The 16999-nt window shown below is 39.7% G+C and overlaps 1 protein-coding gene across 3 annotated transcripts in view; it reads right to left on the reverse strand.

Moving 5' to 3' along the window:
• Nucleotides 1–16999, reverse strand: part of Sept10 (septin 10) — a 43885-nt gene that overhangs the window by 21469 nt on the left and 5417 nt on the right. For all 3 annotated transcript variants that reach the window (XM_013355315.2, XM_026778213.1, XM_013355316.2), the window contains exons 2-4: nucleotides 4496–4613; nucleotides 3970–4165; nucleotides 522–708 (exon numbers count right to left, since the gene is read on the reverse strand). In XM_013355315.2, coding sequence (XP_013210769.1) covers nucleotides 522–708; nucleotides 3970–4165; nucleotides 4496–4613 — 501 coding nt within the window. The remainder of the gene's footprint in view (nucleotides 1–521; nucleotides 709–3969; nucleotides 4166–4495; nucleotides 4614–16999) is intronic.

The following is a 16999-nucleotide window of genomic DNA, read 5'->3' on the forward strand; positions in this document are numbered from 1 at the left end:
AAAAAAAAAAAAAAAAAAGCACAGATTTGTATATGAACAGATTTCCTTTGGATTAGGGAAGAAACTAGTCTTTTTCAACTTTTAAATAAACATAAAAGTCTTCCACAGGTTAATTATGGAACTGTTTTTATAACCTCCTAAATTTATAAATAGTTACTTGCTTCAAAAATTCAGGAACAAATTTTCTTGTTTTGTTCCAAACAAAAACATATTTCACCAAGATGAAATATTATGCTTTATAATCTTTGTCAAAGAAGTTATTCCTTTCACTATGTCTGAAATAAAATTATGTCAAAGAAATTCTATATGAAAATTTAGAGAACAATTGTAACAAATGCAATCACTAAAAAGATAACTTGTTTAGTCTTTGTATCTTATTTTCCAGATTGAATTTCCCCAGAAAAAAAATGTTTTAAAGACATACAGAATAAAAGCTGCAAAGCATGTGCTTATTATAACAAAAATACTTTAATATTTCAAGTATACTAAAATTCGAGAAGTTGGTTGCTTCCCTAATCCACCTTGCTGTCCAGGCTCTTCATGGTTATGAGGTCAAGTGTCCTTAGAGAATGGCCTGTTGGAGCAATGAAGTAGAGGCACACGTGGATACGCGAGTCATGGTAGTTAAAAAGAGTGCGCTTGATCTTCAGTTCTTCTTGGAGATAGGCCTCAAATTGATCATCTATGTAATCAATTATTGGTTGGTAGCTGAAAAAAATAAGCATTTAAATATTTAATGCACATACCCATGCTATCTTAGTAAGGAACCTGGACAATTACCAAGTCTGAGGTCTGTATCTTCCAGTAAAATCAGTTAATATCTAAACCAACCAAAGAGTTAACTACAGTACTAACACACGATATGTACAATATACACACATGAAGGTAATTCTGTCAAAACATTAGGATAATCTAGCTCAGTGGTTCTCAACCTTCCTGATGCTGAAACCCTTTAATACAGTTCCCTAGTGTTGTGATGACCATCAACTATAAATGTATTTCATTGCTACTTTATAAGTGTAATTTTACTACTGTTATGAATCATAATGTAGATATTTGATATGCATGATATCTGATATGAGTGCAAAGTGGTCAGGACCCACAGATTGAGAACCACTGATCTAGTTAGAAATCGTATTAAGTTCATAAAGATTCATTTCTACATCTGTTCACATACTAGGTTCAGTTCTTTTAAAACTTTTATTACAACTGCCCCAAGCAGTTAAGAGCTTAACATATAATTAAAATAATGCATGGCATGTTGTTTAATTGGTTGAGAAAAGTAAAGGATATCAATTAAAATATGCAAGTCAAGGTGATTGACTTTCTGTTTTCAGTACATCTATAAGTCATGAAAAGCTTAGCCCACAAAAGAGGAAAGGCCAGTATCAGCTGAAAATAGCTAACTGGTAATGCCGGCATGGTTTTATTTTCAGTGAATTAGAAGCAGGTCAATTATATCTTGGGCTCCATTTCTAGCCCAGATCACTCTCACATTCCCTCTGCTGTTTCAGTCTATTATTCATCCTTTGAAATACAAATCAAATCAGTGTACTCAAAAAACAGTATACTTAATCTCAGCTCATGATGACTTTGGCAACTTTCTACTTCATGTTGATATGATAAAGCACTGTTTATGCAACGTTTTTGTATGTGTTCATGTGTGCAGGTCCCTATGTATGGAACCAGAGGACAACCTCAGGAGTCAAACGCCTTGTTTATTCAAAAGGGCATCTCATTGGTGTGGGGCTTGCAGATTGTGCAATACTGGCTGACCTGCAGGCCCCAAAGATCCTCAGTCTCCAAATCCCCAGCCCTGAGATTACAAACATGTGTCACTGTGCCCACTTTTTAAAAAATTAATATGGGTTCTAGAACTAGACTCAGGTTATCATACTTCAGGACTTCACTGGCTAGGCTATCTCCCCAACCCTTCTACCTTTCTGCTGTTAACTAACTGCACTGAATAATCCAGGACCATAAATAAAACAATAGCAAGTCAAGCATTATGAAGATTTACAAAATAAAAGCTACCATAGAAACACCTATCTATCATGAAGATATTTTAATAGTTCAAAAACAGTTTCTTTCCTAATACTCCTTGCTGCCTGGGCTCTGGACACTCCATGGACATCCTTGTAATTGTACAGAAGAGCTGTGAAAGTAACCTTATAGAATGTATATAGAACTGAATTATTTTATAGTTGTCTGGTAATTCTAGTCCTTAGAGGCCAGAACCTAAAACACAGAATAGTGTATTCTCCCACTATAGACAGCAAACAATTGGGGAGAAAGCCAGTATCTTCATAATTCTGTTTTCTATAAGAATTAGCATAGTACCTTCAACATTATAAGAACTAAGTTCATCATCAGAATGATTACTAACAACACCAAGAAAGGTTCCTTAGAATACTGGTCTAAATATGACTCAGTAATATTCCCTTTCAAAAAACCTGAACAGTAAAAATCTTTAAGTACATATTTCACATAAAAATTTCAAAGAAGCATTTGCTAATTACTTAAAAATAGGTCAGTAATGACTTATTACACAGTCCAAATAACCAGAAATATTCATGCAGATGACTGTCTTAAGATTTTTCAAAAAATGAAACCATAGATACTGTTGGACAAATAAACAGAATTTCTTCTATAGTAATTTATCCTGTTTCTAATTCCAGTAAATAAAAAACACCATTTCAATGAGAAGACAGTGACTTAACTCACATCCTTAAAAAATACCAAATGGCTCAACAGGTGTTAAAAAAATCAAGGCCAAAACTGAAGAAAAAAAGGAAAACTAGAGAGTTAAGCAGATATAAACTGACACCCCAGAAAAAGCCACGCTCTACAGGCTGCATGACTGATTAGCTGAAATGTTAAAGTTCCAGAATCCAATTATTTTTAGACTCCCTAAAGAGCTATTTACTACTTGCCTGTCTGTCTGTCTGTCTGCCCTACCATCCTCAAGACAGTCAAGTCAAGTCAAGGGATGAAGGCCGAGAATGACATCAGAGCAGCAGAGGCCTTCAACTGACTTCACTCATTTACTGAAACCAACTTAACTGAGATTCCCACCAGAGCATCTGAAAAGTATTTTGATTTGTGGCTTTTATCTGTTCCTTTTGAAAAACTTCAAATGATTGGCCACATGGAAATATGTTATCTTGGACAAACTGAATCTGCGTTTCGGGACCAAAGTCATTTGCCTTTGGCTCCAAAAGAAACCATCTACCATTCACTCAGAGGTGAGAACTGTTTTTGCAACAGTGGTTTTAGGTACTCGATATGGCCAAAGCACGATCCATATTTGCTGGAGGAGTCACGCAGATCAGGTGTCACAGCCCCTTGTGCCAACTACCTGGGACTGCCTCCTCCAACATGTGTTCTTTCTAGGGCTCAGACTTCGCTTGGTTTGGTCAACCATCCACTGTTTGTTCTGAGCTGGGTGTTAGGATGCCGTTTATTTAGATATCTTTCATGTTGTTTCAGAGCATTTGGCTTATTTTTGTTTGTTAGCAGAATGTTCAGCTTATTTGACACAGGCAGCCTGTTCTTCTTGCATTCCTCTATTACTTAATTCAGGAAAGAGGAAATATTTGGAGGAAAACAGCCATGCGGTAATCCAGTTGGCTTTATGCTTGGTAATTTGTGTTGACCTTGCAAGTATTTGAGGAAAAATGAGAAAACTTAAGTAAAAATAAACATTTAATATTGTATACTGTTTGGGATTTTCCTCACACACTAAATTCAAGTCCTAGGCATAAGGTCACGAATGGGAAGCTTGCTGTAACTGAAAACTTAAAGCATCTAAACGCAGAAAACAAGATAAAATTGGTGGCTCAAAATCAGTTACTTTTTAGAAACTATCTACATTAAAGGAGATGAGAAAGGACTAAATGCAGGTTTTACCCTGAAATAAAGCTTGTCTTATACAAGAAAGGAATCAGACAAACAGAAAACCCCACATACCTCTCTTCTTTATTGATCTGGTCGCCAAACCCCACTGTATTCACAACGGTCAGTTTCAAGCGAACATTACTTTCCTGGAGTTCGTACGTCTGAGCTCTAAGTCTAACGCAGGGACAAAAGTGTGAGGATTCCAGCTCTTCAAAATTAGTATTGAACAGTGTGTTAATCAGTGTGGACTTTCCAATTCCAGTCTCCCCTGAAAGAAACAGAGCACATGTTCACACTGCAGAGAGTCACTGGGAACAATCACACATCTAAACTCTAGCAGGGCAGCACGGCTGAAGCTGGTCTAAATCGCTAGGGGAACAATGACTACACACGCTACCCTTCTCTGACCTCTGAAGAGAGCACTAAAAAAAAAAAAAATAAGTTGAAGCTAAGCAAAACAAAACTAGTAGAATTTAAACGACTCATAAAATCCACAGAGCCATTAATCTTAGACACAAGAATCATCCTGCTTATACAAAGAAGGAAGCGAGCATAAGAGTATGAATTCTGAAAAACTGGAGGAGTTACTGGCACTCACCCACACAGAGAATGTTGAAACAGAAGCCTTGCTGAATGGATCTATCAACCAGTTGATCAGGTAAACTTTCAAAGCCAACATGGCCACACATAGTCAAGGAACGGGGATGGTCTTTTTTCTGAAGAAAAACCAAACAAGTAACTTTGATTTTATTATTTTTTATATTTAGTATTTTATTTAATTAATGTATAATATAGGCACACTTGAAAGAAAATATAATTTAACAAAGCAACTGAAGATTTCACGACTTCTACTTCTCACTGAAAAGTGGTTGGGTAAAATGGAGAAAACGGACACCAGTGCTGAGCCTCCCAAAACACTCATTTCTCATTTCTTTTATGTGACACAAGTCTAGCACAAATTTTGACATTAAAACATATGACCTCCAAAAAAAATATGACCTCCAATTCCAAGAAAACATCCAAGTAAACTATGCATATTCACTGACAAAAATGAAGAATTTATGTCATCAGTTGTGGGAATAAAAGACAGTATTAGATTAACCCCACCCCCATGCAGACCAGGTACTAGCAATGGCCTCCTATACTGAGCCATCTAGTGATATATACTGATGAGTTAATTCAGGGGAATCCAGGTTTCCTGAACTTTAGTTGATAGTTTACTCTGATCCTATTTGTTGAATGCCTTTTTTGTCTGCTTTCTTATCATTTGTTTAAGGTATTCACTTTGTTTCCTTTGTTTGTGTTTGCTCTCAAACTTCTGAAAATGCCCCTGGGGTGCTTTAGTCTTTCCTGAGCAACTTTTTTTCTATTTTAAATAAACTCCAACTTGTCTTCATGCTGACTCATCCTGAAATTCAGGTCAAAGCAAGGATTTAGTTTTACCTGAGATATGGTCCTAAAACATCAAGGGAACTCAGAGAAGACTGGAGCAGGCCTGGCTGTATAGCTTGTCAAGGAAGTATAGCATGAGAGTATAGCACACTTTGAATCAGAAATTCTCCATGAGAGCACAGAACAGCTAGTCCAAATATAGGAGAGCGGCAACATGGGAACAAGAGAGGTGTGGGGAACCTGGCAAAGGCTCACCAGTGGATGCAAATAACCTTAGGCAAAAACTATGGACCGTAAGAAAAAACTAACAACCCCCCCCCACACACACACACACACACACAAAGAATAAAACCTCTGGAATCAGGCAAGAAAAGAAAAGCCTACGAAAAGTTAAACAAAAGCACCATTGTGACTTCCACACCTCTTCAGTCTTGGACTCAAAAACACTGAATGCCGAGCACAATAATATTCAACACAGCAGAGAAAATGTTCAAGCATGTCGATGGTCTCAAACTGAGAAACTCCTCCATAAAACTGAGTCCTAACATAAGAAAAAGGTGGAGGGAAGCAGCAAGCCTAAAAGACCAGAGCCTGATACCAGAACCCACATGGTAGGAGGACAGAACTGAGGGACAGATCTCTCTAGAGTGCGCTCTCTTCCCCCCCTCCCCTCACACACACACACACACACACACACACACACACACACACAAACACAAGTCTTAAACAGAAACATCAGTATCAATGAATAATATCTAATTCCTTTTCATTTCAGAGCCTAGCAGCCTTCACTCTACTCACTTATGAATTGGCAAAATCAATACCAAAAAATAGTTACATTCCCTAAAGCAATCTACAGATTCACTGCAGTTCCATCAAAAATCCAATGATATTCTTTCACAAAATTAGAACAAAAATCATAAAATTCATTTGAGGCATAAAAGACCCCAAAAAGTCAAAGTGATTCTAAGTTACAAGTATCACAGATCTTGTCTCAAATTATACTACATAAAAATAGTAAAAGAAACCATACAAAGCAGGGCGTTGGTGGCGCACGCCTTTAATCCCAGCACTCGGAGGCAGAGACAAGCATCTCTGTGAGTTCGAGACCAGCCTGGTCTAAAGAGCTAGTTCCAGGACAGGCTCCAAAGCCACAGAGAAACCCTGTCTCGAAAAAACAAAAACAAACAAACAAAAAAAAGAAACCATACAATACTGAACAAACACAGACAGGCAGACCAACAGAACAGTACAGAGAACCTAGATGTGAGAGAACACAGTTACAGTCACCTAATTTTTTGTTTGTTTTGTTGTTCAAGACAGGGTTTCTCTCTAGCTTTGGGGTCTTGTCGAAAAACTCGCTTTGTAGACCACACTGGCCTCAAACTCACAGAGGTCCACTCTGTCTCCCCAGTGCTTGGATTAACAGCAAACAGTCACCTAATTTTATATAAGTATCAGAAACACATTTTTCTTTTAATAAAAGACAGACAGCCTCTTCTACAAATGATACTAGGAAAAAATGGATATAGTTCCATGTAGACTTGCACAAAACCCAACTCAAAATGGCCAAAGACCTTAAAGAAAAGCCTGAAACTTTGACACTGTGAAAGGAAAATGAGGCGATTACTTCAAGCAATAGGCATAGGCAATGACTTTCTGAGAAGGGTCCAACCAGCATAGAAAATAACGCAAGAATTGACAGATGGAACGGTCGGAAAGCTGGCTGAGAGGATTGGAGCGCCGCCCGCAGAGCCCGAGGTCGCCGGTTCGAGTCCCAGGTAAGGTAATTCTATACTGTGTGTGTGATGTAATGTGTCTGTGTATGAATGTCTCTGTGCTGTCTGTGTGCTGTGTGAGTGACGTCTGCTTGCATAATTAACCAGAAAAAAAATTGACAGATGGGAAATTTAAAAACTTGGGCAAAGCAAAGGAAACAGCTACCAGAGAAAAGAGACAGGACACAAAATTGGGGGGAGGGGAGAGTCTGCCCTCTACAAATCAGTCATGGTATCTGGGATGGCTTGAATGAGAAAAGTCCCCATAGACTCAGGTGTATACTTGAGTACTTGATTCCTGGCAGGTGGAGCTTTGGGGTTGGTTTAGATGGTGCAGTCTTGCCAGAGGAAATGTATGTCACTGGAGGTGGGCTCTGAGTACCACCTAATTCCTGTTTAGTTCTCTTTGTGCTTGCACTTGAGGATCTGAGCTCTCAGCTTCCTGTTCAGCCATAATGCCTGCCTCCTGGCAGTGATGGACCCTTTTTTCTCTGGAACCATAAGCCAAATACACCCTTCTTTCTATAAGTTGTCTTGGCCATGTTGTTAGATTAATAGGTATTAATAAGTATATTATTAATTATTACTATCTAGAATATATATAAATGTAAAAAACATTAAATATGAGTTTTTAACTTATCAAATGCTATAAAACTATGTTTATGACAAGGAATTAAATTTTTTTTAATCTTCCCACCTTGTAAGACTTTAAAGCAAATGTTTTTGCACACACCCAAATACAGCAAACCCTTTTTATACTAAGGCTCTGCTATTTTGTGGGATTAAAGCGGCTGACTTCTTTCCCCGTCATTTTCTGTGTGTCCATTCCTTTAAGACTAGCCATCATGAGAGACTGAGGCTGGACGCTAATGGGGGGGGGGGGTCACCAACAGTTACCACTACCCACATTAGAATAAAAAGTCAAGTGCACTTTCTGTTCCCCTCGATTTATTCTGCTGAGGCAAGCAGGGCACACTCTTGACCAAGAGTAAACAGAGACACTTCGATTGGAGTAGTAGTCTTTGTGATCTCCAAACTTACTTCTAACATAAAGAACTGCAAAAATGAAATATAAAAAAATAAAATACAAAATAAAATAAAAAATATATAAAAGCTTTTAAATCAATAAACAGGCTCAGGAACTTAACAGATGATTCTCAAAAAGAATATAGATAACGGGCAATAAATACTTCCAGAAATTCAAACTAAAATGCTTTCAGATTCTGTCTCAACCCAGTCAGAAAGGCTGTCATCAAAAAACTAAAAATTCCATGCTCCCCTATCCAGCCTTCCTTTCTCCCAATCATCCTGTTTCCCCAAGTTCCCCCCATCCTCCCCTTCTCACTTTTCTCTCCCCATCTCCCCTTACCCCCAACCCACCCCACCCCCAAGATCCCAATTTCCTCCCCGGCAATTTTGTCTACTTCCCATAGGCAAGAGGATAACTATATGTTTTTCCTTGGGTTCACCTTCTTATTTAGCTTCTTTAGGTTCACCAATTGTAGACTCCGTGACCCTTATTTATGGCTAGAAACCAATTATGAGTGAGTACATCCCATGCTCATCTTTTTGGGTCTGGGTTACCTCACTCAGGATAGTGTTTTCTATTTCCATCCATTTGCATGCAAAATTCGAGAGGTCATTGTTTTTTACCGCAGCATAGTACTCTACTGTGTATATATTCCACACTTTCTTCATCCATTCTTCCATTGAAGGACATCTAGGTTGTTTCCAGGATCTGGCTATTACAAATAGTACTGCTATGAACATAGTAGAACAAATGCTTTTGTCATATGATCGGGCATCTCTTGGATATATTCCCAAGAGTGGTATTGCTGGGTCCAGGGGTAGGTTGATCCCGAACTTCCTGAGAAACTGAAACACTGATTTCCAAAGTGGTTGTACAAGATTGCATTCCCACCAGCAATGGATGAGTGTACCCCTTCCTCCACAGCCTCTCCAGCAAAGGCTACCATTCATGTTTTTGATTTTAGCCATTCTGACAGGTGTAAGATGATATCTCAAAGTTGTTTTGATTTGCATTTCCCTGATTGCTAAGGAGGTTAAGCATGACCTTAAGTGTCTTTTAGCCATTTGAAGTTCTTCTGTTGAGAATTCTCTGTTCAGTCGGAAGCACAATTCTTAGTTAAGGCAGCCACCTTAGGGCTGGCAAGAGACTTGAATCTAGAGTGGCTCCCAGGAGCCCAAGGCGATGTCCCCAGTTAGTTCCTTGGGCAGATGAGGATAGGGAACCTGAAACGACCCTATCCTATATCAATACTGACGAATATCTTGCATATCACCATAGAACCTTCATCTGGTGATGGATGGAGATAGAGACAGAGACCCACACTGGAGCACTGGACTGAGCTCCCAAGGTCCCAATGAGGAGCAGAAGGAGGGAGAACATGAGCAAGGAAGTCAGGACCACGAGGGGTGCACCCACCCACTGAGACAGTGGGGCTGATCTATTGGGAGCTCACCAAGGCCAGCTGGACTATGACTGAAAAAACATGGGATAAAACCAGACTCTCTGAACATGGCGAACAATGAGGGATGATGAGAAGCCAAGGACAATGGCATGGGGTTTTGATCCTACTTCATGTTCTGGCTGTGTGGGAGCCTAGCCAGTTTGGATGTTCACCTTCCTAGACATGGACGGAGGGGGGAGGACCTTGGACTTTCCACAGGGCAGGGAACCCTGACTGCTCTTTGGACTGGAGAGGGAGGGGGAGAGGAGTGGGGGGAGGGGGAGAAGGATGGGAGGAGGGGGAGGGAAATGGGAGGCTGGGAGGAGGGGGAAACTTTTTTTCCTTTTCTCAATAAAAAAAAAAAAACTAAAAATTCCAGTAATGACTTGGGGAATGAGGAACCCTCATATTGCTGCTGGGACACAACATTATGTACATTAACATGGAATTTCCTCCAAAATACTAAAAAAACACAACTATGTGACCCAACTACACCACTCTTGCATTATATACCCAAAGGACTCTAGTCAACAAACCACCGACATAATACATGCCCATGCCTATTCCTTCACCTATTCCTGTAATAGGCAGGAAAATGAAGCAGGCCAGGCATCCATTGATAGATGGACAATGTGTTAAATACACACAGATATATATTGTAACAATGCATTATGATGAAAATATTTCCTACATTCTAAGACTGGAACTTTTGATGAGTTAATAATATACCTTGAGGTCATTTAAGCCTTAAAACTGCTTTCCAAACGAGTACTCAGCCTGTTCCTTTAATCTGCTTTTAAGAGAACAGCGCAGCAATCAACCTTACTTCCCTTGGATTCCCCGTGTAATTAACTTTTACAACCTAAACTAAGCATAGCTGTAATCTTAAATTATGTGCCCTTCCACACCCCAACCCAGAACAATGCATGTGTATCATTTTATGAAATCAGCAAATACAGAAGATGAAAGCAATCTTCTAAGTGAATAGCCACCATAAATGCTCAACACAACATTCAGATACAGATACTGATGGATGTCATAATACTGTTTGTTAAATGGGTAGGTTGAAGCCAGTGACGTCATCCCCTTGTAAGACAGATTTCTGTAAAGTATTCCACTCCTGTCCCATGTGATGCTTTCTGTGCAGCTCAATAAACCCAGCACATAAAAAGCTGATTCTCTGTTAGAACGATGGAGACACTGGGAACATAAAGTAGAGAATTCAAATCGGGCCTCAATGTGGATTAAATGAATCCAAGGGAAAATGCTCTTATGTCTTTATTTAATGTGACAATGATGCAATACTGATGACTCGTTAATTAACTCAAAGTTACTAATGCAATTAATCCATGCAATGTAAGTGGGATTTTATTCAGACATATAGAAATAGGAAACACTTCCAGGAAAATGGATGGAACAGGAAATCAGTAAATAAGCTAAACTCAGAAAAATACCATATTTTCTCTTGTATGAATCTAAGGAGGGGTGTGTGTGTGTGTGTGTGTGTGTGTGTGTGTGTGTGTGTGTGTTTAGGAAAAGGATCATCATGAGACAAGAGGAAGAAATCTTTTCTTTTCTTTTTTCTTTTTTTTTTTTTTTTGATTTTTCGAGACAGGGTTTCTCCATAGCTCTTGGTTCCTGGAACTAGCTCTTGTAGACCAGGCTGGCCTCGAACTCACAGAGATCCGCCTGCCTCTGCCTCCCAAGTGCTGGGATTAAAGGCGTGCGCCACCACCGCCCGGCTGGAGGATAAGGTGCAGCAATGATGGGCACTGGAATACACGTGACAGAATTAGAGGGGAAAGAATCAGCAGGAAGGGGCAGGGTGATGGGAGAGTGCAGTAGGGCAGGGCAATGAATAAGAATGGAGTATATTGACACATATGCATGAAATTATCATGATGAAACCATTACTTTGTACGATGACTTGAAAATTTAAAAGGAAAAATATTGTGACTTTCTTGTATAACAGTATATTTATTCAACATATAGACTATTGCATTTTTTTTTTTGCTGAAGCATGCATGGACAGTTCGTATATGGCAGTTCTGTTGAACTTGCCCATATTGGATTTCATGGTCTAAGCTGATGAGGATGATTGACCAGGCCTCTTCCTTAATGCATTAATATACACATACACAAATAATAAATTGTAAGCTCTCACTTGCAAGGAAAGGCAAGAACACTATTTTTATTTAGAAGTCATTATAGGAATACAAAGAAATTAACTAGCTTGTTTTAGGAAATAACTCTAATAAGCCAAAGCAGTGCTCAGAATTAGGTACATCCCTTATAGCATGACAGGGGAAAACAGAAATATTATGAATATTCCTGTACCAGCATAGCTAGGAAGGCAGAAATAGTTACACGGAAACAAGCTATTAAACCTATTAAAATATGTGTGTGTGTGTGTGTGTGTGTGTGTGTGTGTGTGTGTGTGTGTATACAGAAGATCTATTATATATGTCACACTGTACTAATCCACTTCCGGCAAGTAGGCTCCATTCCTGATTGCGCAGAGGGCTGTTGTCTGGGACGCTGATCTGTACGTTTTTTTCCCCCTTAAAATAAATAACCTCTCTAATAATCTAATTCCAAACTGGTGTGGGATTGTTTGTGACTTATGCCTTCACAGTACTGTTATGTAAAATTGTCAAAAAGAATAATAACAACAATAAAGGAGTATTACAAAAGCAGCTCTGATGCGTCCACTCCTGACTTCTTAGCATCGCAGGTATCTTCCTGTAAGGTTACCAGTCTCTCATTAATCCCTCTAGAGGAGATGTACAAATCTAAGTATGTGTCTGTGCTGGACTCCTTTGTGTATCTAACAATAGCAGCCAATTCTTCAACACAACACTGTTTGTTGCTGTTGTTTTCTGAGTCTCCTCAAGAGATTGTTTCATGTAACATTATCTGATTCTATGACATAATGTTCTATTCTGTACTGTAGCGTATGCTTCTCTTTATTCAGATAGCACCCTTTGCTATTACTACAAATGAACTACGCTATAACAAATACCTTTGGAACCTTCTGCTACATCTAAGAAATTTTTACTAACTCAACTACCTACTAAACTACTTGTCACAAAATCTAATCACAATTCATTGCTGATTAAAAACTGAAAACCACTTTCTTGTTAGCATTTTTTTTAAAAGGCTTAAGTGGCATTGTTCTAGTACAGTTCAGAGAATGTGATGGGTGGTACTCACAGAAGAAACACATGCTCAGGTGTGAGCAGGTAATACATTTTATCAGGAAGTGACACTGAGCACTGAGTATCCTACTGATTTATCCATATTATCTAATCTAACGAAGTGACAAATATTTTCTTTGACACAAAATGAGAGACAATTTCAGATTTGTTCAGCCCGGCACTCAAATATTATCCCAAATCTGGTACTTTTAATCTCTGGCATACTTGAGCAGCTCGAGACCGATAAATAAATCTTTTATTTCTCACTGGCTTACTTTCTCCAGATACAAAGTTCTGCCTCCCTGTTGGAGGGCAAGGATATGATTTATAATACTGTCTAACCTCTCCAGGGCCCAAGTCCGGAGCTTATGGGTAAGCTTTGGGTAAGCTCCACCACCCTTTGGTTAGTCTCTCTAGTCCTTGGGAACCTCTTCCCGACTCTGTTAAAAATCTGCCTCTCTAATCCACTCTCTCCAGCTCCTAATGAGTCTCTTCTCCATAAAACAGACTACAGATGTTTGAAAACACTCCTTCTCCGACATCCTTTGATGATATAATAGGTTAATATCAGGGAAACCAGGTCTCCCTAACTCACAGTACGACAAAGTAATTTCCAGAACATTTCAATTCTGTAGGTAATGCATAAAGAAACTGGAGAAAATTCAGATGCATTTTGTTAATCCTAGCACGTGAAAAGGCAAAACTTGTTTTGGAAACTCAACGGGAAATGAAAATATTGATTTTTCTTGGGTCCCTTTCAATTCAGACTATAAGTTCTAGCAAAGCATCATGAAAGTATGATGTAGTGAAAATGAAGAATAAGTCACAGAAACCGCATGTAGAAGCATGATGGATTAATAAGGAGAGACACACTAAAACTGTATTTTATTGTTGTGGGAATTAAATCAGATTTATTTGGGCCCTGTTCCATGCAGGCCAAATGACAGAAAAACTAGGCGTTGAGAAGTTGCTGGTTTTACCAAGGCCAGGGAAAGAAAATAAAAGAGAAGCCAGAGAAGGGTAAGGAAGAAGAAATAATTATTCACAGAAACATCTTAAAATGGACCTTTTGGGGGCAAGGAGGGGAGGTGATACCAAGGAAACAGAAGAAAAGTCTACCAATAACACACTTTTCACTTATTCACCAAAGGAACTAAATATTAATTTTTAAAAAGCCATCTATTTTAAAGAAAGTGTAACAGACACCAGGCAATGTGGATCAAAGCTAAGTCAGTCGGTATTCTTGGAATATACATTTTAGTACAGCTGAGACATATGCACATAATAGGATGAGTGCTGTAGTGTCAGAGAAAGAACTGTGGAAGAAAAAGCTCCTCCCCACTCCAGCCAGCAAATAAAGCACAGAGGGGAGAAGTGACAAACAAAACTGTAAACATAGATGTATGGCAACAAAGTTATGAAGAACTGTCACTCAGGCCTCAGGAATCCCCACGCAAGCGCAAGGACGACCGCAGAGGAGGTGACGCTGAAGAAGCTACAGAAACTTGACAAGTGCTTCCATGAGTCACAAACTAAGGTCACCGGATGGATGTTACGATAAGCAGGAAAGAAAATAGGATATGAATTGGCATAGTTTGAAGCAATTTAAGGGAAGGTAGGGGAGAAAAATATCCCAAGAGCCTAGGCAGGTGAATAAAACTACAGGCAAGTGTTGCACAACCATAAACACCTTTTCTATCTTAATTAAGCATGCATTGTGACCATAACTTTTGTAGTTTGTAATAATATTACCACATTTCATTTTTTTCTCACAATTTCATAAATACATTTTTTCCTTCCCATATTTATATTTACAATCCTAAGTATTTCAGAAAAGTCTACTTTTTCACTTAAAGGAAGCCCTTTATAGCTGCCTCTCCTTGGCATATCCAAACATGTCACTATGTTTTATTTTATTTTTATGTGTAGTGGTGTGCTGTCTGCATGTACATCTATACACCATGTGTCTGTCTGGTACCCACTGGGATTAGAAGAGGACACTGGACACACTGGAACTGGAGTTACAGGTGCTTGTGAGCCATGGATGTGCTCAGAAACGAACCTAGGTCCTTTGAAAGAGAAACCATATTAACCACTGACATCTCTCCAGGATCAGCATTATTACTTTTGCACTTTGGGATTAGTAAGTAAGTAAGAGTTTCTGTGGACAACCACCAATCCTTTTCACAGTCAACAACAAAGATCTATTAAGTATCACATAGGCAATGTGTTAGCACTGAGTTACAGTTCACTCAAGAGTCACAGGTCATCTAACAAAAACCCAGCACCAGGCATATGAAGCACTCGTTTGAGTGGTTGGTCAGAGGTCAGAGTTGTCAAGAGACCTCCCCCCCAAATTACAGGCTTTTGTCTATTGTCCTTGGTTGCTCCCCAAAGGTGAATGGTAAGTTCCTATTGCACTTCATACACAGGTCTAGAAGACCTGAGCTAGATCTGACATGAAAGCCTCCTCCCTGAGAACTAACTTTCGTGGTACCAGAAGGCACAATGCAAGAATCTGAAAGAGATAAGCAGCCAAAAGTCCTATCCAATTACTTGTCACAGGTAATCCCGTATAATAGAAAGGTGACGGATTTGTTACTTTTCTCCTAGCAGTAATAAAATACCTAGCAAAAGCAACCTAAGGATGGGTTTGTTTAGGCTCACAGTTTCAGCGTAGTCAGTCATGAGGGGAAATCACGGTGGCAGGGTGGCTAAGGCAGTATGTGCAGTCATGAAGCAGGAAGAGATGAATGCTGGCCCTTAGCTTGCTTTCTCCTTTATACTCACTATGGGTCCCCAGCCCATGGGATGGTGCCCTACACACTCAGGATGTGTTTTTTGTTCATTTAGATCTTTCTGCAAACACCCTCATAAATGTGTGGGGATTATAAATCCTATCATGGGATAATGAAAATTAGTTATCATAGGAGACCAAAAAATAATTTAAGGTCAAAAACATTTAGTGAGAGTGTTGATGTGCTTTTCCTCCATCTGGCACAAGAGTGGATCCTAGAGACAATATGGTTGGTATTAAGTGTGGAATTGTGCCAGGAAAGGATTTTGAAGCAGAAGGAGCAGATGTGCAAGGGAATGATTCTAAACGGTGGTAATAATGAACTCAAAGGGGACTAAAAGGGAACCAGAAAGCAAGTAGAAATAATAAATTAGAGCAAAGATTTGAGGGAGCTGGGATAGTTAGGGAGTAAACAAGCAAGGTAGAAGGCATACAGAGTGAAGTATCTGAAACTGAGATTTTTAGTTTTGTGCAATGAGAAAATCAAGGCATTATCCATTAGGAAGAGAGGCTAACATAGCATAAAATCTAAAAGAATACCTAAGGAAAGGAGGTCAAATACTGTAAAGGCAAAGTCTAAGAGGATCATCTAAACAGACACTGAACCCACCCAGAATTTCAACAGGCCTAATGCATGAAAATTGCAGGGAGCTACTCAGGAAGCACTGGGGAAGGCAGGGCTGCAGAGATGCAGGCTAGCCAGAGAGATCAGTAGGCAGTCCAACAGCTGAGTGCTACAACAGCAGTGGGGAGTAAGTAGTGAACTCCTCATGCTCATGCTCAGGAGCCTAGTAAAGGGAGCAAGCTTCGAAACACAGCTCCCCTACATCCCCTACATCTTCTCTGGGAAATTTTCAAACAACAACAAAACACTTCAGTCAGCAGAGGTGGCAGAAATGGGACACGGACTGGAGTAAGTAGGGGGCCCAGGTATCCAAGGACCCACAGCAACACAGCACAGGTGAGAAATGGGCAGAGTAGGACACCCAGGTATGTGGGATCCACAAAAATACAGTGGCCGAGGTTTCAGAAGAAAGGAGGAGGCTATAGCTGACTCAGGGAAGGACATCAGGCGTGTGAGGGCCACAGTACGTATAAGAAGTGGGAAGCAGGCAGGGTGTGACCAGAGTAGGGTACCCAACACCCAGGGTCTCAAACATGCTGGAAGTGGGAAGCAAGTTAGAGATGACCTAGAGTAGAGCACCCAGACATGGAAGGTCATAGCATGTGACACAGAAGCAGAGCCCAGCCAAGGGTATGTTGACATTGGATAGCGATTGCTATCACTGATAGTTGCTGACTCTCAGGGGAAGGGCAGGGACAGTGACCATAGCTCCGAGTGCCAATCCACAGCAAAAGAAATAAAGTCGGGAGAGGATAATCTGAACTACAAAAATGGAAGTCAAGAAAAGTGGAAGGAAGGAAGGAAGGAAGGAAGGGAGGGACGGAGGGAGGGAGGGAGGGAGG

The sequence above is a fragment of the Microtus ochrogaster genome, unplaced genomic scaffold (assembly GCF_000317375.1).
Source record: "Microtus ochrogaster isolate Prairie Vole_2 unplaced genomic scaffold, MicOch1.0 UNK113, whole genome shotgun sequence".
Classification (NCBI taxonomy): Eukaryota; Metazoa; Chordata; class Mammalia; order Rodentia; family Cricetidae; genus Microtus; species Microtus ochrogaster.